Source organism: Stigmatopora argus, chromosome 9, assembly GCF_051989625.1.
Source record: "Stigmatopora argus isolate UIUO_Sarg chromosome 9, RoL_Sarg_1.0, whole genome shotgun sequence".
NCBI lineage: Eukaryota > Metazoa > Chordata > Actinopteri > Syngnathiformes > Syngnathidae > Stigmatopora > Stigmatopora argus.
The window spans coordinates 13,242,216-13,267,635 of record NC_135395.1 but is presented as its reverse complement, the minus strand read 5'-3'; the positions used below and the strand labels follow the sequence as shown (position 1 = coordinate 13,267,635).

Sequence of the window (25,420 nt, the reverse complement as noted above, 5' to 3'; positions counted from 1 at the left end):
TGCAAATGTACATGAAAAACTACAATAAAAGTGCTCAACCACTATAACCACACTCAAGCTTTACCTGGCCCTCTTCATTGTTTCATCATCTGGGTCCTGCACTGGGAGATGCAGGAAACACACAGTAATTAGGCAAGATGGAGAATTGCAACGACTAAAACTGGTTTTAAACAGTATAAATGTGTTCGTTTCTTGTGAGCAAAAGGCAATACTGGAGAAAACCTATCTCATCTCTCATCTCATTTTCTGAAGCGCTTTATCCTTACAAGGGTCCAAGGGGGTGCTGGAGCCTATCCCAACTGACTTTGGGCCAGAGGCGGGGGACACCATGAATTGGTGGCCAGCCAATCGCAGAGCACAAGGAGACAAATAACCATTCAGGCTCACACTCATACCTAGGGGCAATTTAGAGTGTCCGATCAGCCTACCATGCATGTCTTTGGAATGTGGGAGGAAACCGGAGTACCCGGAGAAAACCCACGCAGAACATGCAAACTCTACACAGGTGGACCGACCTGCATCTAAACCCAGGTCTCCCACTGTGAGACGGATGCGCTAACCACTCAGCCGCCGGAGAGAACTTATATTTAGTTAAATTGCATTTATGATACAAATGGCTTGCATTGTGCAAATTTCGGCCACTTTTTGGTTGGTTGTTTTTCTACGTTTATAATGAGCATAAATAACTGCATTGCCACTCGCTGGGGAGTAAAACAGCGTCAAGACCAAATTTTAATGGCTTCTCACTTGAATCACGTGCCACTGTATCTGTCCCAACAATAGTTTTTATTTTAATTATTTCACTCTGACTGCTGTGAGGAGGGTCATTAAAAGAACCAAACTGGCATTGTGCACGCTCTGGACTTTGGCTGACTCTCAATGCAATAATTATCTGACATTTTGCACGGATTGCATTTAAAAGTGACATCTTTCCCGGAGCTGCTTCAAATGGTTCATTTTTTTGTATACTCTTAACTAAACGCCAACATCACCAGTACAAATGATCAATACAGTCACCCAGCAGTCCTTCATTATACAACAACATGAACATGCCAGGCCCGGTCCCGGACTTACTGAAGTCAGTGCCAGTGAGCTGGGCCAGGATGCGGAAAGAACGTGACTGGGTGGTACCAGTGCGAGGCTGCCAATCCTCCGTGTCCTGGATCAACCGCTTCTTGCTGCGGTCGTTTGGGATAAAACAAGGGATGCTGTCCATCCTCAAATTGTGCCTAACATACAGTTGCACAATGAAGGCATGGTTAAACAAATCTCCCACAATTAGGGACCACCTACTCACAAGAGGTCATCCAGAACCAACCATGCAACAATTGATAGGAATGTTAGGAATTTGGAACACTTAGTTTTCAATTTAAACACATTGGGCTTGAGTTAAAACCCAATCAAGCTTGGTCTTAAGTACTACACGAACAAAACAAGACACGTGCACCGACCGGCCCCTTACTTGAACGATTGGGACATATCATAGAAGGTAGGTTCATCCCTACAGAACAGACCAAAAATACAATGAGATGGTATTAAAGAATTAAAAAAAAACATTCAATGCTAATCAGTAAAGTCCAAGAACTAATCGATTAACAAATGAATGGACAATTACTTTGTTAGCTTTGGCGGTCGAGATCTGGCATTGTTAGATTGAAGTTACAACAGAACTTTTTTTTGTCTTAAATTGTGTATCAATACGACTCTGAAAAGTTTTGAATTGCATTTTTCATCACTGATTCTCATTTCAAATGTAATATTTCAACACTTTTTGTCCGGAGGATTGTTTCGTTTAGAAAATGAAAATAAGGCAAACAAGGACACAAAGAATGAATATACTTGTTGACTACTGAAAAGCCAAAATGAGAATTATTTTTCCTTGCATAATCGTTCCTTCAGCAATGAACATTAAGGACACCTAACACAATCTAAAGCCTACCAGTAAAATGGCATCTTTCTTTTCAAATGATTTTAATTATAGTTCTCTTTCAACATTGCCTGCAGGATTTCAGTTTATTATTACGACGATTATTGTTTGTAGTCTTTTAGAATCTGCATTACAAAGATTCTAAGAGGAGCGCGAGGCTGAAAAGAAAAATGTTATAAAAATGAATTTAGCAACACAAATGTATTCAAGAAGTACGAGCCTAATGTAAAAAAAAAAAAAAAACTAATAAAATCAAACAACTTATGATTTAATAACTCATTTGTTAAGAGTCAATTTGGGTTTAGACAGCTGCATTTAATTTGGGGGGGAATTCTTACACAATAGAATTCCTATAATGCACCTTGAAAAATTAATAACATTACGCTATTCTCATAAAATGATGACGGTTAAATGTTTGTTTTTTTCCTATTATAGAGCTAACGTTAAATTAAATAAACCGTGAGTATTGAGCGATTATTTTTTTGTTTAAAGAAGTCACAAAGAAGGAAACATTTCAAGACATGCAAGTTTTTCCATTTGAGTCTTCAAGCAGCTGATCAAGGTTAAAAAAAATAGGAAGAGAAGAAAGAATGAAAGAAGTGTACTAACTTTTCAAGAGTCTCCATCTGCACGAGTTAAAAGAGAAAATATGGTCAGAGCATCATTTTGGGAGGTAGGAAGAACGTTTGTGACCAGAACAATTAACAGAATGCAGAGAGCATGCAAAGAGTTAGGCAAAGGCATGCTTTTATTGTCAATGGGCTGTGTGAGAGAAAGGCAGCATTGTACGCCTGTCAGACCGAGCCATTGTCACGCTGAGCCATAACGATTTGGCACGAAAAAATTCGTCATTCCGATCCTCTCAGCCACGTACGCAATTGCTTTTCAAGTTATATAAATGGTTTGGCACTGGCCCAAACCCCGACTTTCTGCCGTGCTGCAGTCGCTCTCATGTTTACTTGCTCTGTGATTCTGTCTTTAACAACAACTGAGTGCTCTATATACAAAATGAACGTGTTTGAATGAACGAGCTAGGGTTCAAACTGGTTCAAGTTTCGACAGATCCCATGATGTCTTCATCAAAATTAGTTACTGTTGCCAAGATGCGCTGAGGCCAACTCTGATATGCATCAACCAACCATGTAGAGAAATCTAGTGAGACAGACCGCTTAAATAATCCAACACCGAGATTCCAAAGTTCTATACAGCACCAAAATGTATCAGTCGGGCTGTTTAAGTAGAGCAACACAAATTCACTGGTTCAGTCACAAAATTACTATAAGCCAAATTACAGAAACTCAATATGTGAAACCAGGATTTCATACATCTGCTTTGTATGTCCTACTATATACTGGTTCATTGAAACTGTTTGCTGTGGTTGCTAGAAAAACAACACTTCTATTCAATCGCTGATTGACAGTGTTACACGTTCAATTGATTTGGACTCTACCAGTTGAAATGGATTTGAGGTGTATCGCTGTCAAGGGCATATTTTCCAAGGTGTTTTTGGAAACAAAAACACCTTGGAAAATATGTGTGTTTGTCCAAACAATTTCAAAAGAATCTGTCTGCTTGAATCCACGTTTTGTTCATCCCTTTAATAATTTCATGGAGGAATTTGGACTAAAATGAGTTAACGATTAGGAGTTAGGGGGCAACTTGTTTGTGGTCTAAAGAGAAGTACCATCCTGGCAAAAACTCCCTGGGAACATCATTTTTACTTATACAACCATGGCAGTAAAACTGACTCACAATTATTTTTTGTAATCTGACAGACTGTGTTTTCCCTAGCTATCTAGCGAAATTGGTATGTCAATATTTCTAATTTATGTCAGTAAATGTTTACCTTTGCTAGACTGACTGACTCTAAACTGCTGTAAAAAGTTTTAATTAGACCAAGAGTTTGAGTGTCCTTTTTCTTTATTTTGCAAGTTACAGAACTTCAGTACGACTTACGTAGGTTTTCATTGTGCATTTTTGGCTGGTGCGATACATACTCAGTCACCATTTGTAATCCAAACAATGCGGTATTAGAGAATTATTTTCATACACTATGCAACCCCATTCCTCTTAAGGACATTGTTGAATTGGGGCACATTTTTATTGTGTGACATAATTGCAGTTGCCCCAACTTTAGCGATTATACTCGATAAGTATTGTTTAAAACTAATAATAAATCTGCAGGAACTGTTATGAAAATTGAAAGGTTCGACAACTTTACGCTTGAGTTGAGCTCTAAGCTAAGTGCAAACAAATAAAATTCTATGACACAAGAGGCCCATTAAAGTGGTAGATGGCGTATTCCTTTACCAATTCCAGCAAATGAGTTTCCCTCGAGGCCAAGGTAACTGAGATTAAAGTCTGAAGCTATTGAGTAGTACAAATATTTCATGTATTGTGCTGATTCTTACAAGATGACACGTTTTTTCTGTGGCTGAACCTACCCGTTCTTTGGTTGCAGCACACTGGCGCGGCCCTGAGAGCGAGGCGTGGTAAGCTTAGGTGAGTAGGCCACAGGTTTTATGACCGGTCCTTCACTAGCACCCCCTGCTGAGAAAGGCCTTGCCATCTTGTTAATGCTGGTGCTGGGTGCAAAGGAGTACTTTGGCTGTACATTAGCCTCAGCGCGTGAGTCCTACGTGGTAGTGAGAGAGAGACAATGCAGCACGGCAAACCGGATGCAGTTAGACATTTGACGAGCATAAGTGAATCATTTATTTTACTGAACTTAATTTCAAGCCTACGACTCAAAGCCAGCAGGATTATTTTTCCTGTGGACTATTCACTTGTGTTGCCAGTATATCCTCTTAAAACGAAAACCAAAGTGCTCGACATGAGAAACTGTCAGACATAAAATAGATTTTGCCGTAAGCATCCTACACGGACTGAAAAGGACAGCCACTAAAATGTAGAATTGACTTTGTGGAAGTATCACGTCCCAGCTGCTGTTCTAATAACAGAGCGGAGCACAAGACAGTTCATGACACCACTGTGCTTTTCAAACTGTAATCAGCAGGCCAAGTGCCTCTTAAGAGACGTGCCGGCAAAACTAAATGTGTCACAATCACTTTCGTTCTGCTTTCAGGGGATATGTGAGGCACAGCACAAAGAATAAAAGACAGAAAATTCCAAAGCATGGTTCACGCCACTCTTTCCGGCAAAGTGATTCAGTGGCGCACTGACGCTTTGCTAATGCGCAGCCTCTGGTCCCTGTCAGAACTCGACAGGTGAGTCAGGCCAATCACATTATGTCAAAGCCAAAGTGACACAACACACAATTCAAGTCAGATGTGAGCAACAATTACAGGAAAACTCAATCAAGGCAGTTAAGTATGTACCAAACGGCTTGTGCACATGCTGAGTGGAAAGGATTGAAAGTACATGCTTACCTTTTGCTCGCCATCAACTTTGACAGCTCTGTGGAGAAACCAAGGGAACATGAGATTGGTTACTCTTCTGTACAATGCATCTTCATAAAACATAGCAATTCTGTTCAATTCTGAAATGCAACAGATTCCGACCTACAATCCTGCGAGATTAGGTAATGGCGGTTTAAAGTCTGGTGACGCTTTGCGCATCTGTTGACAATTTTAAACCACACTGATGTCTAGAGGGACAAGCTACAGTGTATTGTTTTTGTATCCCAAAAAAAACATGCTAATGTCCCCGATAATCTGGGGGAATTTTGGCTGACTCGGCACATCTCGTTTCCACGCGGTTAAACTCGAAAACATGGTCATGAGTTTATAACCTGCTAATGTTAGGTAACTTATCGTTAATTCAAGTAAATTTGGCGTGGTGCCAATTCATAATGCTTTCAGATGACTAGATTGAAATATTTTGAGGTATTAGGGAGATAATGCTAGTAAGCTAGCAACCCTTGTGAGGATAAGCCGTTACTAAGTGAAGTGCCATGTGCTAATTCATCCGATGGTAAGACTGACACAAAACTATAAAAAGTGAAAGCAAAATTGAACTTGAATGTAAGTCACCTACATTGTAAAGGGCTGTAATACCCAAACGATATGAGTTTCCTGCTAAAATGAGGGATGAATAACCGCTTATACTTGCCTGTCCAAGCCCTGATAAAGAGGCGCTAAAGACGGAATGACAACAGACACGGTCCACGTCGACAAATCAATGTGACGTTCATAGCGTTGCAGCTTGCCGACTGTCTTACTCCTAAGTCTCAGTTTGATGAGCCATGCTTTAATTGTGGAAAAAAATGTGTCATTGCTGTCTTGAGGTTTTTATTCAACTTTAGTGAGAGAAATATGTGCAGATGATTTGTGTTTTTTTAGGGGAATGAGTTTGCCTGGACCCAGTTTGACCCGTGCGAGGAAACAAATGTGCTCCATGAGATCATTTGACCTCGTTTTATAGATCAATAAATTACGCGAAGCAAGCGTATAAAGAAGTTAAACGTTTTCCATTTTTGATATTTGTGCTTGATTTACTGCCACATATAAATGCACCTAGTAAGAGCAGTACTCTATGCCTATCTTACCTAATCTCTGTAAACATAAAAAGTGGTGATAATCGTACATCATGTTTTAGTGCCATTTAGTTAATTGAATATGCATTTATTTTCTGGAGAGAAAAAAAGACCTGGATGAAACCAAAATTTAAAAATAATAATCGGCGCTATTAAATAAAGCAAATAGAAGCACCCGTCTCTCGTCAAGGTGCAGCTGACCTCATCTCAAAGCACAAAGGAACAGCGTGGCTGACTGCCAATATACAAGCAAAAACAACTGGCTACAATTCTGTTCTTGGACATGTTTCAGCAACATTTGCCTGTCTTTCTCCTTAATAGCAACATCAATACTGGAGGGCAAGATGTTGATTTAACAGGCTAGATCTTTGTATTGCTGGCTGCATCTCAACAAGCATGAACCCTGTGCCCATTTTAACAAAGATGCATTACTGCTTGTCTCATGCTCCACTCAATCTTTGCCTGCATTTAGAGTGATTCCCTTTTTCCACATTTGATATAGTAGCTTTATTCCGGTACTCGGACGTTTGGTCGCCGGACGTTTGGTCGCCGGACGTTTGGTCGCCGGACGTTTGATCACCGGACGTTTGGTCGCCGGACGCTTGACAACATGACAAATTTACTGTTGAAACCAGCTCTCAAAATTATATTCATGAGAGAGAGAGAGTTTAATATCTAAATATCTACTGTTGAAACCAGCACTCAAAATTATATTCACCCGGGCGACCAAACGTCCGGGCGACCAAACGTCCGGGCGACCAAACGTCCGGGCGACCAAACGTCCGGGCGACCAAACGTCCGGGCGACCAAACGTCCGGGCGACCAAACGTCCGGTCACGCTTTATTCCACAACAGGGAAAAAGATGGCTCAAAATTACGTTGTGCAAGACCTCAACATATCACCGATCTTGCAGTTAGCCTTATTTGGTTGTGGACATTCGTGGCCATTGATGAACATGATAGATTGGAATGTTAAAGGCCATTTCTGTTTATTAAAAAAAATCAAGATCGGGCTTCCAAAAAGTGGTGATCGGAGATCGACAATGAAACTATGATCAGCACATACCTAGTTATTATGAAATGTTTATAGCTATTCATTTTTACACTTAAACTACGACTGTTAAAGGGGTGACATCATTATCCACAAATCCGAAATGCTACGTGCCAATCCCACATAGAGCAGTTTTATGCACTTAAATGTTCCTATGCTGCCGTTAACTTCCATAAACCCAAAATATTTTATGAGTCTGGCCCTGGATTGATCAAGCGTTTCTTTTTCTTTGATCCTATGGGGAAATTTGAGATTTGAAGTATATGCACAAATATAGAACACTAAGAGCCATTTGATGTTCAGGCTCCACTATTGAGAAAATCAAAGGGCAACATAGTGAAAGATTTGTCAGAACATATCAGTGTGTTGGCAGGCAAACCCAAAGAGAGATGGAAAATGGGTTAAGCAACAGCTGTGATCACAGCATCTCAACTTATGGGGATCACAAAATTTAAATGAGTCTCCTGACAGTACCCCAGCTCAGTTTATCACTTGACAAGTCAATACTATTATCCAAACCTGAAAATAGACCAGCTTCCCTTTTAATTAAGCACCCTATGAATATTTTTTGCTTTGCACTCTGAACAGACACTTTATCAGTCCAAAACTGTTGGCAGAATTTCTATGTTACTTGTTAAGTGCTGCTTGGCTGAAGGTCAACCACTTTTAATTAAAATGACTGAAAACACAAAGGCATTTGCTGGCTCGAATTTTTCAACAAAGTGCATCAAACTGGTATCGGAGCTGCCAACCTCAGTCGACCCAATTTCAGGAGTACCCTTGTCCCATTTGCGGAGTATTGCAAAATCGATATAAAATGCAAAAAAATAAGCATATGACATTTTCAATCACATTGGGCCATCGTTGCTACATGCTACATATTCCTATACATATTTTAGGGGCACTAATATTGCCTTTCAATCCAGAAACCAACTTGCCTGTTGAGAGTCAGCGAGAGGGAGTCTGACGCTGCTCTGATCTTGTTTTGGGCCTCCACATGGGTCAAGTCCTCCGAGTTCAGGTCATCAATTGAGACCACCCAGTCTCCGACACCAATGCCGGCTTGAGCTGCTTTTCCACCAGTAGTCAGCTGTAAATAAGAATGGAAAAGATTAGCAAATACTCATATTTTGCTAAGGATCTCTCAACTGAGAGGCTGTTTTGTTATTTCATTGTTTTCCGAATAGCCTCAGAACAGTGGGATTTCAATGAAGAATTAGTTGCATGAAGCAAAGTGATCATGAGTATGTCACATCCCGTTGTATATTATTTTAAAAGAGAAATTCCATTGTGAACTGACCAGGCTATCTTATTATTGAAATATCTGAAAAAACAACTCATAAAAGGGTGAAAACATTTTTAGGTTTAAAGTGTTTCGTTAACATTGGGAAATTGAAATTCCGCTTCTGTTAAACACCCTAAAAGCAAACCACATGTATAATTTTCTGGAAATGCAATAATACAAAACCGAAAAAATCAAGTTTCAGGTAAAAACAAAACAAAACAATCTTCCTTTTTGAGGTCGTGACATTGTACTACTGAACATGGCTCCGTTTTTACATAAACCATATTCATTCTCACAAAGAAAAGTGAAACGTTCTTTAAACAAAACTAGATATAACAATAAAAACAATGCAAATTTCACTTCCAAATCCTTGCCTTTCCAGCCTACTATATAACAGAAGTCAACCTCTTTAGATTACAAACCATTACCCAAATATGAATTATTGTGTCATGTCCTGCTGACAATGATATAATGGCTGTTAGTAACAGCTAATAACTAAAGCTTGGGAGTGTGTACAGTCTGAAAAGCCAAGAGATATCTCATTCAGCACTTCGAGGGAAAAGGGCATTATGATATCATTAGTCATCATATGATTCTATGCAGATGTGGCTACGGATGATGAAAGCAGTTCTTGAAATCCTTAGACAGTCACCCCATGGCTCATACAATTGCATCATGAACTAAAACAACAGATTGCTGTAAATCAGACAGGTAAACCTGACCAGTTCCACCAAAACAGTGACATCATCCTCTCGCCACAGACGTTCTGTCAACCTTATGAGGTCTTGTTATGAATAGGGAGAAAAGAAATGATGGCGATAGAACTGCCCTGCCAGCCATTTCTACTAAATCTGCGGATACAAAGAGGGCAGGTGGCAAATCAGGTTTAACGTGACCCCTGTCAGCTTGGCTATGCGGCTTAATGAAACACAATCTATGTGTCAAAGGCTTAGATAAGTGATGTACAAAGTGGCATCAGATAAGAGAGCCTGCACCAGGATTTCAGTCAAAACCCCATTAGGATTACTCACTGGTGTCATGGATCCCTGCAAATGTTGGCTCGCCGGCAGCTCAGAGGACGCAGCGATTCAATCGATAGTTTTCTGCCATGTTCAGCTAAGCTATCAGGTTGGCTGCTTTGATTTTGCACATTAAACGTAAACACTTGTGCGAGCTAGGACGTAATGTTGTCTGTAAACGGATGACAGCTCCACGGTGCATCAAAAATCAAAGCGTGTTAATGCTAAAAATAAAAATAAATGCATTCCTCTGAGGGAAAGCTTCTTTGAAAGTCAAGTAAAATATTCATTTGAGTTGCCTTTGTTTGGCCTCCTCTGGAAGCAATGAGACGGACTAAAAATGAAAGCGCTCGTCTACTTGGAAGAGAACTTTTATGGGTATTCAATGGCAGAATATAATGATGACTTTGACACTGGAAAACATTCTAAAAGGAGACACGATCTGGTAAACCACTGAGGTTCCCTGCTGACAGACACTGGTTGGCCTCTCTTTTATAGCTACAGTACCCTGTAAAAGTAATTTTACCCAAATTAAATCATTAGCAACATCCTACAACATATCCTGCTAGGGACTGTTACAGATGCAAACCTGTTCTTGCCTAAACCAATAAAAACCCAACACACAAACCGCATTGCAATTTTCCATTAGATCCCATGCGCTCCTAAACATTAATTTGACTAAAAAGTGCTAGTAGCACCTGAACAACGTAATATAAGCAAATACGGGTGATTTTGCTAGTATAGTGTGGACCTATTTTTACTGGTTTGTTTTGATTGGCAATCAGAAAATTTGCCTGAATTTACATTTAACAAATGTATGAAGTGGACCCCTGAAATTCATTCAGTCCCCGTTCCCCTTATTCTCACAGGGGTTACAGGGGTGCTGGTGATCGGCCCCAAAGATTCTACTGGTGAAGCCACTTCATAAAATAAGTTGTTTTCATGCATGGTGGACTCGGTGATGGACACAGACACCTGTGCGACTGGCTCAGGTTCAGAATGCAGCTGTTCCCTCACTTGAGAAGTCAGTGTCTAAAGTTGCTTTGCTCAGGCCTTTGGTGGGTAGGAGGGGTCGACGGAAACACTATACCTCACCAGCAGTTTGTAAATATGGTGAAGGACAGTGGAAAACATATTCCTAAATGTAACTTGCACTTGTACAGTAGCTCCCAAAATGTAAGGAGCTGAAATAACGATGCAAACATGAGCCTCCATGTTCTAATTTAAGTCGGAACAGCCATATAACAAAGTATTGCCTTTATTTTTGAGTAGCTTTTTTGAAAGTAAAGACTTTCCAAGCAATTTACCTTTCAAAAGAGCACATCGTGTTTGCAAGGATATCGAATTCCAAAGCCTCAAAAGCCTTTTAATGAGTAAGGTCTTCAAAATACTTTTGAAGGCGATTCTGTGAATTAATCCTGCACGCAGAATTTGATTTGGAATGGGTAACTCAGCACCAGTCCACTTTTATTATTTCCAAAGCTATTTGGGGACTAAGAAACTGCTCGTCCTGACATCACTCACACGGCACAGCTAATATAATCCAGAAATAGTCCTCTAAGAAAAGAGAAACCAAACCTTTCGGTACGTGGTCACATCGTGCAATTTCGAAACACCTCGCATTAACTCACCTTCAAACTACAGTGGCCACAACACAAGAAATTTGCAGTCAAGTCAACGCAGGAAGCTTGCCCCCTGTGGGCAATCTATCAGTAGGTACTGAAATATTCATCCAGGCCTGTAACAAGGCTACCTTAACTCCAGTGTATAAGAGAGGCTTTAAGGGTAGTGATCCAAAAACAGATGGCTGACAAGTCAGACACTGATGCAAGCAGAAAGAATCTACACAACCAGCTGTGGTAGCAAGACATCGTAAATCTCCTCAGTTGCATATTGACATGACATCATCTGTAATTTCCTCCCTGCATTTGATTTCCGATGACGGGACATGTGTTCGCTGATAAAAAACAGATGGCCAGCAGGAGGAGATGCATCATTCTATCTAAATGTTTATATAGCTGCAATGGCTTAGGATCTGGGGCAGAAACGCCTGCGGAGTAGCCTCCCCCCCAACTGTGACTTAACTTTACCAGAAACTGCAATTTCATGTTATTCTTTCTTAATGCAATAAGTTAACGCAGCATTTGTTTTTTTACGGGAAGAGTTCCAGAAATCAATGAAATTATGGTCGTGACATGTTTTTGTACTGTACATTGACCAGACGTCAGATGGTTGATTTCAAAGAAGATCCATAGAAACTCAGTGGAAAATGATCACATCCAACCATGGCTAACAAAATTATTGAAGTTGAGCAAGATTGACTCACATGATTGTGTGCAGGAATTCCTGTGAATGCAGCTGCCTAGCAAAGTTAATTCCAAATACCTCAAGTCACCTGGAAATGCAGCACACACGGCTACCTTCCCAAATTTTGAAATGGTGCTTAACACAGCTTCAAAATAATTGTCAAATCTGCCTTTTTAATTAAAATTGCTACATTGAATTATCATCCGATTTACAGAATGGCCATCAAGTTTTTACTATATCAATTAAAACAATTTTATTTGTCTTTAAAAAATCTCTCACTATTTTTCTATTGGATTTAAAGTATACCAGTAGGAAAGAATTGAATTAGATTTAAACGTTTTAAAAACAAAATATTAAAAAAATATCAAGAATAATCCAATATTGGAATAATCAAATTGAAGGCTCAAGTAGTACACAATCAAGTTATCCGATTATTTTTTTAAATCAATAATCAAAGAAGCAGATTGTTATTGTAATAAATTACAGTAACTAATAATAATAAAAGACTCAATATGTGATTATTTGATTCCGAGATGATTTGAATCTTCCATTAATCAATTCTTCATTAGTTTGGACATATTTAACATGATATTTCTCTCACTAGGACTTCAATATTCATGGAAACTCATATAATAATAATGTACATTACTAATTTGTGAGGAACAGGGAAAATGTTTTTGAAAAGATTTTGCTGCATTGTTTATTAATCCAGAAGGAATCGGTCTAAATATTCCATTAAAACTACTCCTGGAACCTCATTTGAATTCAAACAAAATAATGCAGCTCAAAACAAAAGAAGTGCTAAGAAGAAATCAAACGAAGTTCACGCCTGTGACAAATCTACTGGGATATAACAGAAAGTTTTCAAAGAAGGGAGAAAAAAAACTGCTGGCTTTTCCTTTCTCCTTTGCTTGTTCTTTTCGCGGTACGGAGAAAAGCACAAGAACGCTGTGATGTTTTTTTTTCTTACTGTTTAAGGAATCAGTTCCCAAGTTGCAAAGTCCAGTGGAATGTCATTAATAAGAGCAAAATAAAAGGTCATGCGGCCGAGTATTTTTTTCTTTTTCCTGACACAGACTAATGTGTACCCTATTCCTTTCTATTTGGGTAATACCCCCTAAATATGTATGGTTTACTCATGTACCTAGTTTTTTTTAAACCTAATTTCAAAAGATATTAATAAGAATGTATTCTGAAGTAGCATTATTAATTTGACGCCTCCCTACAAATGATCTGAGTAAATATAACATTTACCACTTTTTAAAGGATTCTGAATCTTCTATACAAAAACACAAACAAAAGGTTTCAATTCCAGATTGTGGTTTAAATCCTAAACCACAATATAATCCATTCATCAATCATTAAGAAATAAAACGCTAGTTTAAATTTGAGTAATGAACTGCTGCTGTATGGAATGTTTCTTGCTATCTGGTTAAAAATGTCAGTCAGTATGGAAGATTTAATAGACGCAGAAAGGAGTTAGGGATTTTCTACTGGCATCCGCGTGGTGGATGCAAGAAAAATGTGAGGAATGCTGAGAAAGCATAGCTACCCCAACTCACAAGCAATAGGGGGAAGAAATGCAGAGGGTGCACACACTACTACAGCTCTCAAAAGCATAAAATAACAGCATACAATTCAAAACAATAGCCCTCATTTATATTATATATTACAGGGTAACAAAATAATATTCTTTCCTTGTCTTAGAAATTGCCTCCTCACCTTCACTGCAACAAAACAAAAACGTCAACCCATTGATCTGTGAGGAGCCGTCACGTGCAATTCTATTCAGCATTTTGCAGAACTTTCTGTTCAGTCATTCCATATGTTTTTCCATTGCATGATCTCTTTTAATTGCCACTCTGGCTATACAGATATTTGTCTCATCAGCAACCAGTCAGAGAAGACACCTACCGAAAACTCCAGGTCAGAAGAAGCCTTCCTAAGGCCACACTCACTCGCTGTGTGATTCACTGGCTTCGTTTTAATGACAGCGAAGAACAAACAGTGCCAGAGAGACAACGAGAAAAACCATGTCACAATTTTATGACTCCAGATCCAGAGGGCTCGGAAAACTACTGAAGCTAACAAAGAGATAATAACCATTGACTGCGGACATTCTTTTCTTTTTTTTATCTACAAGCCTGCAGGTAGATTGGTTTGGCCTTCAAGGACTGAAATTCCTTTAAGTTCACTGAATCTTTGTCTGGAGGAGGACACATGATCAAAATACTTTTTGGTTGTTCATTCATTTGGTGTGTTAGATAGAATCGTTCAATCTTGTCTTGAGTCTTTTGAGCGTGTTTATATCTTAATAATGATACACCATGATAGATATTTTCTTGAAGAATTAAACATTTATGACATTTTACATGGGAATTACCTTTCAACTGATCTGCCTCAAATGTCATGTAGTGCAACAACATAAAACTATCCAATGTAACCAGAAGCATATAGTATATTTCTGCTCAACATTTTTTATTTTTAAGAAACATGTATTTATTCATATTTTAACCATGTTGTACTATACTGAGGTTGGATGATGATTTATACTCCGAAATGAACGGTAATTATCTATTAATGCTTGTGAGTGGTTTTAACTTTTAGGACTATCTTAAGTTACCGCAACATATTAATAATTAATGAATTCATTCACTGCCATTTACAGTCATAGACACCAAATCAATTTCAACTGGGAAAGGTGATCAGGTTTAACTGAAGATCGCTGCCAGGCCCCCCCTCAAATTGGATTGGACGTCTTTCACTGTCAATGGCAGCCAATATATTGATTAAAATTATTACTAGAAGGAAGTCCAGTTGTCTGTTTTCTCTGTGGATTAAAAGCTGTATGAAAATAGTGACGATAAATGGGTATTACACCAATAGAAAGTTTGGGTTTGGCGATCTATATCGTCGAATCGCACAGCAATAGATTTTTTTTTTGGGTGGCAATGCAAATCAGATATGAGACTTGTACAGATGAGGTGAACGATGAGGTTACAGCTCAAAGGCATCCAAAACATTTTCAAAATAGTGTGACTCATGCAAAGTACATTGTGTGTGTGCGTGTTTGTCCCTTTACAAGCATATGGCTTTCTGACAACCACTAGGAAATTGGGAGTGCAAGCAAGCCGTTGTGCTCTTATAAGGCCTGGAAAGCAGCTGCCGTGCTCTACAATTGTAGGTTATAGGGTATTTGCAAGCCAGTCACTTAAAAGTTAGTGCCAGAGAAATGACAATATGTCCTTGAAGTAGAGCTGACTAAAAAAAGATTGCTTTTTGTCATCATAATGTCGATTCTTTTCACAATTTATTTTTACTTGTCTTTAGTCGTTGTAGTAGTTGAACATTTCATTCGCACACGTCGTCAATATTAATATAAGATAAGCAAACAATACTTTGTTGATATAACTTGCTTTTGGCAGTGTGTGTAGATTAGCTTGTTTTTGGCAATGTACAAAGCACCTATGTTAGCGTGTGTGAATATCTATTGCAAAGCAATGCCAATTTTTGGTTATGAAAGGAATGATGTCTTTCATTATGAACTTGGTTTAAGATAGCGGGGGTCCAAAAAATGAAATTTTAATGCACAGGCTGTGCAGTTTTCTTAGTGTAATAAATACTTGGAAAAACATTAAAATTGGACATTATTGATTAGCACAAAATATGATCAATAATAAATAAGCACAGTTATCAACAAGACCAACGTCATTTTTTTTCACTCGATCTCGCTCTTAAAATCACCTGCCCCACCTAGTGCCAACCGTAAATCATAAAATGGCAGGATTTTGCGATCAAAAACACAAAATAAAAAATGTTCATCATGTCTATACTTGCAATATTGCTTCCTCTACTGCTTTATTTAAAGAGGCAGAAAGAAAAGTGAAACATGATGAATGCTTCTTTTGTCAATATAAAAGCTGGCACACTGCCAAAATTCTAGTGTTAACAAGAACAGAGTAAACATTTAAAAAGATGAATTTAGTTTAGACCATACAGAATACACTTGAGGACATAATGTTGAATGTGTTTTAATTTATGACACTGTGTGGCCTGCTTCTGATTCAGTGGCAGGAAACTTTTTTTTTACTTTTTTCTTCCTCTCTTTTTTTCTTTGTCAAAAGGACACACTAACCAGCTCTTACTTAAATGTTAAATAACTAACTACAGCAGTAGTGCGGAAAATTGAGGCCATGTTACTTAAAAGAGTGCCAACTTCAACAACGATCAGAGTAGGCAGTATTATACGTTTTGTCTACTTGATACCCTACTTAGTTACTTGAAATTGTGAAAACAATTCCTGTATCAGCACAGTAATCCAGACGAAAACTCTTCCTTGAATGCCGCTTAACTAAGATTTTAGCACATTACAGTAGAAGTTGTTATCGTAATTCTAAAACCCCACATGAGACAGCAATAACAAAGCAAAATGTCAAATTGTGTTTTCATAGCTAGTAATAAATACTAAAAGTCTTACCCTGGACACAGTAAGGGGCATGCTGAAATCTTTGCCACCCTGCAGCCTGAAGCCCCATGGCGCTGGGCCGCTGAGGGTTACAGAGTACACGTTCATAGCCTTTAGGAAAGACAAGATGAAAATATTAATTCCTTGGAAAGAGCTACATTTTCACTTATGTCAGTGCATGCTCAAGATAAACTAACGTGAACTGTGAAGTCACAATTAATCCACAATAAATTTTACACAATTGACGACAGTCTTGCGAGTCAATTATTGCGGCTATTGCTATTTTCTATGTATATGCTATACAATATATATACATATAATAAAACATATGGGACGTGTTCTGGACAGAATTGTAATTCATGGATCATATAGTAGAATTCAATACAGTAAACTCAACTGTTAGCTTAAATATTACAATCTTAGAATCAGCATTTACTGGCTACCCCTTATGTCAGGATCTGATGTGGGCATTTATATTTCATATATCGAATGTAATATTACACATCGGTACCAGACACCCTGTCATCATAAATCTACTGCATAAGCAGAACAGCAGTGACATTTCACAATAAGCTCCAATTTCAACCGAACATGGGGAAGAGTAAAAACACTTCAGTGCAAGATAACCAATGTAATAATCCTTGTAATGATAAAACCACTGGCTTGCTTGCAAAATGAAAACTCCTCTTGACATTTTCAAATGGTTCACATAATCCGTCTGGGTCTTATTGGACATGGACAACTGTGTTCAAACTAGTTCCTGGCATAGACATATATGCTCCTAAATAACTAACACAATTTCCAACCCGCAACTCGAGAAGAGCGCCGTCACTTGCCGCGGAGTTACAGCTGTGCGACTGACTAATCTACGGCGTATCTGGACATGCTCTTGGTTACCGCGTTGAAACGGTATTACGAGACCTACCTGGTCCTGGAGGGCCGGCCTGTAGCCCGAAACTGGGAGAAAGTCACAAAAACTCGGCGAGCGAGCAAAGCGTAACTCTGGCTGGCAAAGCCTACCCCCTAAACTTTGTAGCTGCAACTCAGTCCTCAGAGTCTATATAAGGAATGTAAAACTACACCAAACTATTTCAGCCCAACACCCACATGAGTCACAGGGAGGCGGGAGGTGGGGTGTTGAGAGGACGACGTCAACTCCTAAGAGATGACTGCTAAGTTGAATTAAGTTCTTTTTTTTTTTTCTCTTTCCCTTTTTAACTGTCTTTGTGCTGTTGTAGCAGCCACGGGCCTCTAAGTAAAGAGAAGGCAAGGGAACATAACATTCCTTCTGGACGACATAAGGCAGAAGTGCGACCAAACCGGCAATTATGATATGAAATGAAATCAAGCCTTTAGAGCAACAGATGGACTCACTTGGAGAGGAATCATAATCTAAATCGCAGGGGGGGGAAATGAATATTTAACTGAAATCTTTTTGTCTATTTCTCCTAACACAAAAGTTAGCTGTCGGGAGAGGTATTATTTTGCTTTATTATAGTGATTGAAATTTGTACTGCAGCAGAAGTCATGATAGTGACAAAAAACCTAATAAATGCCACTTGAATTACTAAATGTCGTTTCTTACTTCAAGCCTTAAGAAAAACAAACAAATCCTGAATCATCAGGAGCTACATTAACACTTTATTTGCCCATATGCAACCATCCAATCCGTGGTTTGTGCCATCTGATTTTTTTTGTGTCACCGTTCCAACCTTAATTATAAACAAAGGCCCAAAAAGTGACAAGCATGCAAACAAAACCAATAAATACTTGACAACAATGCGCTGAGTAAAGTCACCCACATTCACAGATGTAGAAAAATGTCACAATGCAGCATACTATACAAAAGCATAATAAAGAACTCTTAATAAGATGTAGAACAGGTCTTTTATTGCTCACTTAATAATTCCCTGACACAGTCAAACAAATGTCTTAAAGTACCGACAGATTAACAAAAAAAACCACTGGTGAGTGAATCTATTGATTTAGATCTCATGTATACACTCATTCATGTTCAAAAGTGGAATCCTTTTGAATTTTAAAGCAGAAATTGCTGTAACCATTTAGCATAAATTGCAAATATAACATTATAGTTTAGTCTTACTGCCTCGAAAGTTTGACAATTTTCTCATCAACCCCCATTTTGTGTCAAGCAGTTGCCAGCTGACAGTCACTTGCCAACACTTGAAGGCTCAGGCTACAAACATAATCTCTTATTATGTAACGCCAAAAGTTGCAACAACGTTTATGGCAAGAACCACATCTTAATATTAATATTCTTGTCATCATAGTTACACAATGAATAAAGAAACATGCTTGCAACTAGCTTGTTTCATATCAAATTACGTAAGATACAAAAAAGTTTATGTTTTAGTCAGATCGCTTTTTTGGATTTTGCTGTTTATAATTTCAAGATATACATATTGAGCTTTGAATATAAATGATAAAGTAAATGTAAATACTGAAGATGATATTTAACCCAAATTAAGTTTTCTCACCTACTTTGTTCAATAATTAGCTGCTAATGTTGTCATTAGAAATCTAATCCATTTGAAATTGGAGGACTGGGAATAAATGATCATGTTTCAATGCCAATGACGGCGATAGACGTCCAATCCATTTTAACTGGGGGGGCTGGCAGGGAATGATTGTTGTCCAGCCCCACCCTGTTTGAATGTATGGGAAGTGTGTCATTGTCAATGGCAATTAAAAAAAAAAGTTGTCTCCGATTGCAAGACAAACTTATTTTGTGATACAATAGTACGTTTATACTTGATTAAGCACAAATACTGTAGCATCAACTTGAAGTAGTAGTTCTATTTGTATAATATCTCTAAAAGACTACTACTATTAGGGTCACTTTTACATTCCTCAATTACTTCATTTTTGCAGGATTAGGATTTAAGCCTATACATTTTTGGTCTTTTCTCCAAACTTTACAGGATTTTTCTGGTAAAGAAACAAATTGTAACTGGATATACAGATTTTTTTTAAAGTTTTTTTTTGTAGAATTAATACTTCATCTTCGAAAATTGCCAACCTTTTATTTAACCGTAATATTCGAATCGCTTCACCATTTCTAAGTCATTATTCACTCAAACGTAAAGAAAAATCATAAAACAATACTTTCCGAGTAGTTTTGTTTTAACTCATTTAAAGTTAGTCGCTTCACTAAAAGTCACCGATCTTTAATCCAAACCAAACCAAAACTAGAAGATTGAGACTCAAAGTCTTTTTCTAAAATTACACGACACAGGATAAAATAAATGAATAAATTGTACAAATTTACCTCGTGTTTTCAGCGTCTGTTTCCCAGCGGCAGGCGACCGGATATCGCCAGGAAAAGCTGCCCGAGTGTCGGACGAACTTCCTCTCGGCGGATGGGAAGGAGCCGCCGTGGAAGTCCCATTGGCAGCCAAGACGTATTTTAACTATCTAAAACAAAACGCCAAAGGTCACATGGCCGATTTCTGGTCGACTTTTTTTATGACCACTGATTAAATTCCAGCAGATAAGTAATCACTGTTTCAGAAGTGTTCAATGGCAGAGTTCTGAAAGAAACAGCGCCATCTTGTACCATCTGGTAGCATTCCAGTACTACATTCATCCTTTATTGTATTTATTTTCATTACAAAACTCGTGAGGGCAACAATAATAAGACTAATAATAATATAAATGGATGTTAAAAGTTGTCGCACTACATGCAATTGTACACAAGTTTAAGAGTCCTATATCAATGTTATAAAAGCATTTTAGAGAAAATAATGATTTGTGTATGAAATGGTTACGTTATGCTTTCATAGAATTGCACTCATGATTTGTATCGAAATAATTCAGCATAAAATCAATGTGTGCAATTATCGGTTATTGACATGTTGTCAACGTAATATAAAACGCAAAACCAAAAGGAGCTCTAAATTACGTGGAGAGCAAAACCTGCAATGACCACTAGATGACGCCAGACACAAAGCAAATGTACCCTGTGGTCACTGTGGGCCGGTTCCATCATCATCAATGACACGACCAAGTGGAGAAATCTTGAATTAACCAGGACTTGAACTCGGAACTGGTTTCATCCGATCAAAGCTTTTGTTACACGAGTCTGCTTTAACGTAATCTGCGCTGTTACGATTTCAACATCTTAAATCATTCCGGTGTTGAGCCTTTGGAAATTAATCAAGGCTTTGTGTGCATAAACTGCGCTTAGTTAAACTTGTCAACACTTTGCTGAAAGATGGCTGACAACGGAGCACACCCAACAGAAGAGGACCCGGCCGCCGCGTTCCTAGCCCAGCAGGAGAGTGAGATAGCGGGGATAGAGAACGACGACGAAGGCTTTGGGGCTTTGGATGACGCCGACAACCTAGAGCCCCGTGAGCTGCCAACTAATAACTACGGCAAGTTTCCAATAGCTGCGCCCATGGAAGCTAACTGTGCTAACATTAGCTGTGGGTGCCAACTCAGTAAAAGCTGTAGTTTGGATAATAATAATAATAAAAAACTTGATAAACTACTCGGTGAAGAAAAGTACTGATCACGTAAAGACTACCACGTGGATGAAAAGTGATTGATAATGCAGCGATTTATAATACTTTAGCTAGTTCCAACATATTAGCATAAATGCTATAAACCGATGATAACTTCACAGCTACACTTTGCAGGTTTTACACTCATGTATACATTGATATTTTACAATGCTACACTATTTTAAGAATATCAGATAAGCGAGAAATAGTGGTGAAGTACGTTAACTCTTCAACCCGGAAGTTGTTTTACAGCAGGCCAAACAGGTTCTGCAGCATTTTTGTTTGCCTTCTTCAAAACGTTTTAAGACAACCCATAGACTAACACTCACACTTAAAATTTGTATTTTAATATCTATGTTTTGTTTGTCTTATTACAATGATTTTAGACCCTTTTGGAGAGGAGCCTGTCACAATGAATGGGGATATGTTCCAGGTGAGCAGCATTTGAATGAATGAATACATGTCACCGTTAACTTTTTAAAAAAGAAAATAAAATACAGCAATATTATCTAGTTGTTATTCCGTTACCTGACAGATGTGTCTTTCTTTTGCCTTTATTGTTGTCAATTGTGGTTGTCACATTTGGGATGTCAGAAATCTTGGATCGGAATCTGGAAAAAAGACCGAGTTTTCAAAATTTATTTTATTTATAAGTCTAAACTCATTGGCTTCCATTGATAAACACCCAATCCTTTTTTTGGCCCACAGTCAGGTTAGGATTAGATGTATTGGGGTCCTTACATATGCATATATATTTAGTAGATATATTTACCTTATTGTAACTTTGCGGAGCATTGAGAAAATGTCGAGCAATAACCAAAGTCCAGAAAATCGCCAAAATAGTTCAAGTTATCACATCGCATGAGACACTATATACTTTTTTGCTGAGTTGAAATCACGACTGTGCTAATAAGCCCTTTATAGGGCTATAAAGTTGGGATATTTTGTTCACATTGGAAGAAGAAAAAAAAGATTTGGAAGTCCTTTTTATCCCTCCTTAATACAATACTTAACACTCAATCCAAAAACATGTGCTCTGCACATCCCTAATGTGCATATATACGCTCGGTGTCATGTTTTGACTACGTTTTTTAACATTACGCACATTTCCTGTCCTCGAAAAGGAGTCCAATGGCCCCACAGACAACTACGCTGCCATCGCACAGGTTGACGTTCAAAGGCAAGAGCCTGAAAGTCTTCGTAAGTGGAGAGAGGAACAGAAAGCTCGCCTCGAAGTTTTAGGTCTGTCGCTTCTGCTGCTTTGTCATATTCTTGGAATCTTTTGTGGCCTCTATTTAAATAGCATTGTTTTCAAACCCTTAACAAGACTCGGCATCCAAGGCGGCAGAGGCGGAGTGGCGAGAGAAGGCTAAAAAAGAGCTGGAAGACTGGCACGTGCACCAGAGCGAGCAGATGGAGAAGCACAAGGCCAACAATAGGTTAGTAGTTTGAAACATGTCCACCATTTGGCATGTAAACAGCCCATTTAGGCGCCAATGGTAAAAAAAATGACCATAACAAATCAAAGAAATATCTGTTCTGTTCTTTTCCCCCCCATTCAAATACATTATGTTGCATGGTTTCTATTGGCCCACTTGTCTTTTGAAAGTTAATCTGTCCTCCTTTTATACTTTTCTACAGACTCTGCCCAAGTCTGACACGGTATCACTTTGCACATGTGACCCCCCTCCCCACATTTTTCTTCTCACTAATCCATTCTGGGTTGTTTTGACCATCTTTTTGTGGTAGAAGTAGAAGAGTGTAATGTGTTTTGTTTGCCTGTTGTTGTTGACACTGATACTCTTTTCTTCCTGTCTCCTCTTTACTGCTCACTTGGCCTTGCCTGTCGACTAAGGATTGATGACAAGGCTTTCTACAAACAGCCCAACTCTGAACTAATAGGCTTTGTGTAGGTTTAGAAATCTTGTGCTTTTTAATATTAGTCACGCGCCTAACTTTTCCATCCCTACCCAACACTAAATTTCACCCGATGTAAAAATCCTGAAGTCTTATTCTGGTAGAATAATGCCCTTATGTAGACAAAATTCAATTTTTTCTTTCTGCTCGTGAATGTCAAGCTTTAAGGATGGCCTATTCTCAACCCCTTTCCGTTTACAGGGCGTCGGAGGAAGCCTTTCTGGCGGAGAGCGACGGTGACGGTCCCGCGTCGTCGTGGGAGCGCGTGGCTTATCTGTGCGACTTCAACCCCAAGACTAACAAGCAGGCCAAGGATGTGTCCCGAATGCGCTCCGTGCTCATCTCGCTCAAACAGACCCCTCTCGTCCGTTAGAGGAACTGGCTCGCACTAACTTTGCCTTTTCACTAAACGCACTCCACATCGGAAGAGTTTCTATCCAGTTTTCCAGAAAACTCCAATAACTTTTAGTTAGAACCCTCATGCACTTCCTGATCCCTATTTTAATAGAATCACAGTCTAGTGAGGATCCTGAAGGACTGTTCTGTTACAATTGTAGGTTTAAGTTTTATCATTTAAGAAAATATTGATAGTAAGGTAACCGTTTCTTACCCTTTTAAATTATTTGGCTCAATTATAATGCATGCCTTTGGCAAGATTTGAAATGCACTTTTTTTTTAATATACTTTTGTTATTCTGTAGTCACAGAATGTAACCACATATGCCTCTCAATAATAACCACACACTTTGGAATGTAGGCTGTATGCTAATTCCTTCCAACATTTAAAAAGATCCCTTAAACAATCTGAATTCACGGCTTGAATCACTCTTGTCCACATTTTCTAAGATGCAGTGTTTGGCATTCTTCACATGTTGCCTAATATTTGGATTTGATGAAAACTGAGGAAAATGTCAAAAGGGGAATTGCTCAATAAAAATAAGAGAACTCATTTGCACTTGTTTGTTTTTTAGTGCTGCTGCAAATGATGCAAGAAGCACTCTACATGCATCTGGAAAAGTATAAAATCCTAGATCAACTTGAAAAATGGAGCATTTCCACAGACGCATGTTGAATGATTTTACTAACATAGTACGCTAATTACATATAAACATGAGGCGGTTTATAGCACAGTACACACGAAAGCATATACTGTGTAAGCCACATTGGAAAGGAGAAAATCTGTTTCTCTAATGATAAATAAGGCTGTCCTCATGATTGAATCATTATATTATGTATACAAGTCTTTCTGTAAAGGCAATATTTGCCGTGTTTCTTTACTGTTTGGGTTTGAATGCGGCAGCAAAGACGCCGACAACAATGGCGACGACAGTGAAGCCTTGGGCGAAGATGCGGCCCCGCATCAACAACTGTGATTGCCGAGTTTTGCCCTGGTGAAACGCTCGGAGGCCATACATCAGCGCTCCTGCCGTACCCAAACAACCTGTACAAAAACATCAGTAAGTGACATTGGAATAACTCATTCCCATATGGGGGGTTTGTTACTTAATTAAATGGAATTTTGTTCAAAACATTAACAATCTGCAGATTGAAATAGAAGCATTAACTCTGTTAATAAATGGGAATCATTAACAATAAAGGCAGTGGCTCCTTAGCCGGTAACCGGTCAAATAGTCCCGGGGCTCCTTAGCCGGTAACCGGTCAAATAGTCCCGGGGCTATTTAGCCGGTAACCGGTCAAATAGCCTATATGGCCCCATATGGCTATTTAGCCGGTAAGAATTCTGTGTGGGGTAAATAGTAAGAAACTACTGCTACGGAGCCACTGCCTAAATAATAGATATATTATATATATAATAAATAAAATATAAATCCCTATTCACCTAATGTTAAAATCTATCAATTGGCAATAAGACATCAAATTTCAATAAGATTGGTTGAATGGTTTAGAAAAACCCCATATTCACTCAATGTTAAATAATAGGTTACCGGTTAAGGAGCCACTGCCAACAATAAAACATTAGCACACGTTAGAACAGGTTTCAAATGTTGCATTGACAGAACAGAACATTTTGTTCACTTTTACCAAGGATGACCACCAACCCCGTTATCCCCAATTTGTCAGATTTTGTATATGAATCTAAAGTAATAATATAGTGTATTTAAATTAAGATTAAATGGAACAACCTAAAGGGAAATCATTGGGATTGAACAGCGAGCGCATCTTCAGGCTTGTGTAACTCACCTATTGGGACGAACGGGTTGTCCTTGGTTTTCCGGATGAACTTTTCCTTAAAAGTTTCATCTTTGACCCTCGGTGAAGGGCTGAAACCTTCGATGACTGGAGGCTGGGAGAAGTCGAAAGGAATGCTTGTCCCTCCTGAGGTTGTTGGTGCCGGAGTTGGTTCGGCTACACTTGGCATTGCTGGCGCCGCCATGCCTTCTTATTTTCCGAGGGGAACCACAGACGTC

The 25,420-nt window shown here is 38.7% G+C and overlaps 3 protein-coding genes across 9 annotated transcripts in view; 1 reads left to right on the top strand and 2 right to left on the bottom strand.

The window, feature by feature from the left end:
- Positions 1-20,076, bottom strand: part of pdlim7 (PDZ and LIM domain 7) — a 38,191-nt gene extending 18,115 nt beyond the window's left edge. For 2 of the 4 annotated variants that reach the window (XM_077609411.1, XM_077609415.1), the window contains exons 1-8: positions 19,839-20,076; positions 16,562-16,660; positions 8,412-8,563; positions 5,317-5,344; positions 4,372-4,562; positions 1,463-1,501; positions 1,075-1,229; positions 65-101 (exon numbers count right to left, since the gene is read on the bottom strand). In XM_077609411.1, coding sequence (XP_077465537.1) covers positions 65-101; positions 1,075-1,229; positions 1,463-1,501; positions 4,372-4,562; positions 5,317-5,344; positions 8,412-8,563; positions 16,562-16,657 — 698 coding nt within the window. In that variant the 5' untranslated portion in view covers positions 16,658-16,660; positions 19,839-20,076. Of the gene's footprint in view, positions 1-64; positions 102-1,074; positions 1,230-1,462; positions 1,502-4,371; positions 4,563-5,316; positions 5,345-8,411; positions 8,564-16,561; positions 16,661-17,474; positions 17,512-19,838 lie in introns of those variants that run through there. The other 2 variants (XM_077609412.1, XM_077609414.1) reach the window with 2 other exon arrangements.
- A 470-nt stretch (positions 20,077-20,546) lies between these two features.
- Positions 20,547-23,940, top strand: cltb (clathrin, light chain B). 4 transcript variants are annotated; one of them, XM_077609416.1, is made up of 7 exons: positions 20,547-20,946; positions 21,462-21,508; positions 22,200-22,317; positions 22,403-22,514; positions 22,717-22,737; positions 22,931-22,984; positions 23,194-23,940. In XM_077609416.1, the coding sequence occupies exons 1-7, from the start codon at positions 20,784-20,786 to the stop codon at positions 23,363-23,365; spliced, it is 687 nt and encodes a 228-aa protein (XP_077465542.1). In that variant the 5' UTR covers positions 20,547-20,783; the 3' UTR covers positions 23,366-23,940. The 4 variants fall into 4 exon arrangements, with proteins under 4 accessions (XP_077465542.1, XP_077465543.1, XP_077465544.1 ...); XM_077609417.1 differs by lacking the exon at positions 22,717-22,737 and having other exon boundaries at positions 20,548-20,946; XM_077609418.1 differs by lacking the exon at positions 22,931-22,984 and having other exon boundaries at positions 20,548-20,946.
- A 115-nt stretch (positions 23,941-24,055) lies between these two features.
- higd2a (HIG1 hypoxia inducible domain family, member 2A) lies at positions 24,056-25,411 on the bottom strand. Its single transcript, XM_077609420.1, has 2 exons — positions 25,194-25,411; positions 24,056-24,432 (listed from the first exon to the last, which is right to left on the bottom strand). The coding sequence occupies exons 1-2, from the start codon at positions 25,384-25,386 to the stop codon at positions 24,266-24,268; spliced, it is 360 nt and encodes a 119-aa protein (XP_077465546.1). The 5' UTR covers positions 25,387-25,411; the 3' UTR covers positions 24,056-24,265.
- Positions 25,412-25,420: the final 9 nt, after the last annotated feature.

Coding starts and splice junctions, on each gene's coding strand:
- cltb (XM_077609416.1), top strand. CDS start 20,784: ATGGCTGACAACGGAGCACACCCAACAGAAGAGGACCCGGCCGCCGCG. Junction 22,515..22,716: donor AAGCACAAGGCCAACAATAG/GTTAGTAGTTTG, acceptor ACTTTTCTACAG/ACTCTGCCCAAGTCTGACAC. Junction 22,985..23,193: donor TCTGAACTAATAGGCTTTGT/GTAGGTTTAGAA, acceptor TTCCGTTTACAG/GGCGTCGGAGGAAGCCTTTC.
- higd2a (XM_077609420.1), bottom strand. CDS start 25,386: ATGGCGGCGCCAGCAATGCCAAGTGTAGCCGAACCAACTCCGGCACCA. Junction 24,433..25,193: donor CAACCCGTTCGTCCCAATAG/GTGAGTTACACA, acceptor GTTTTTGTACAG/GTTGTTTGGGTACGGCAGGA.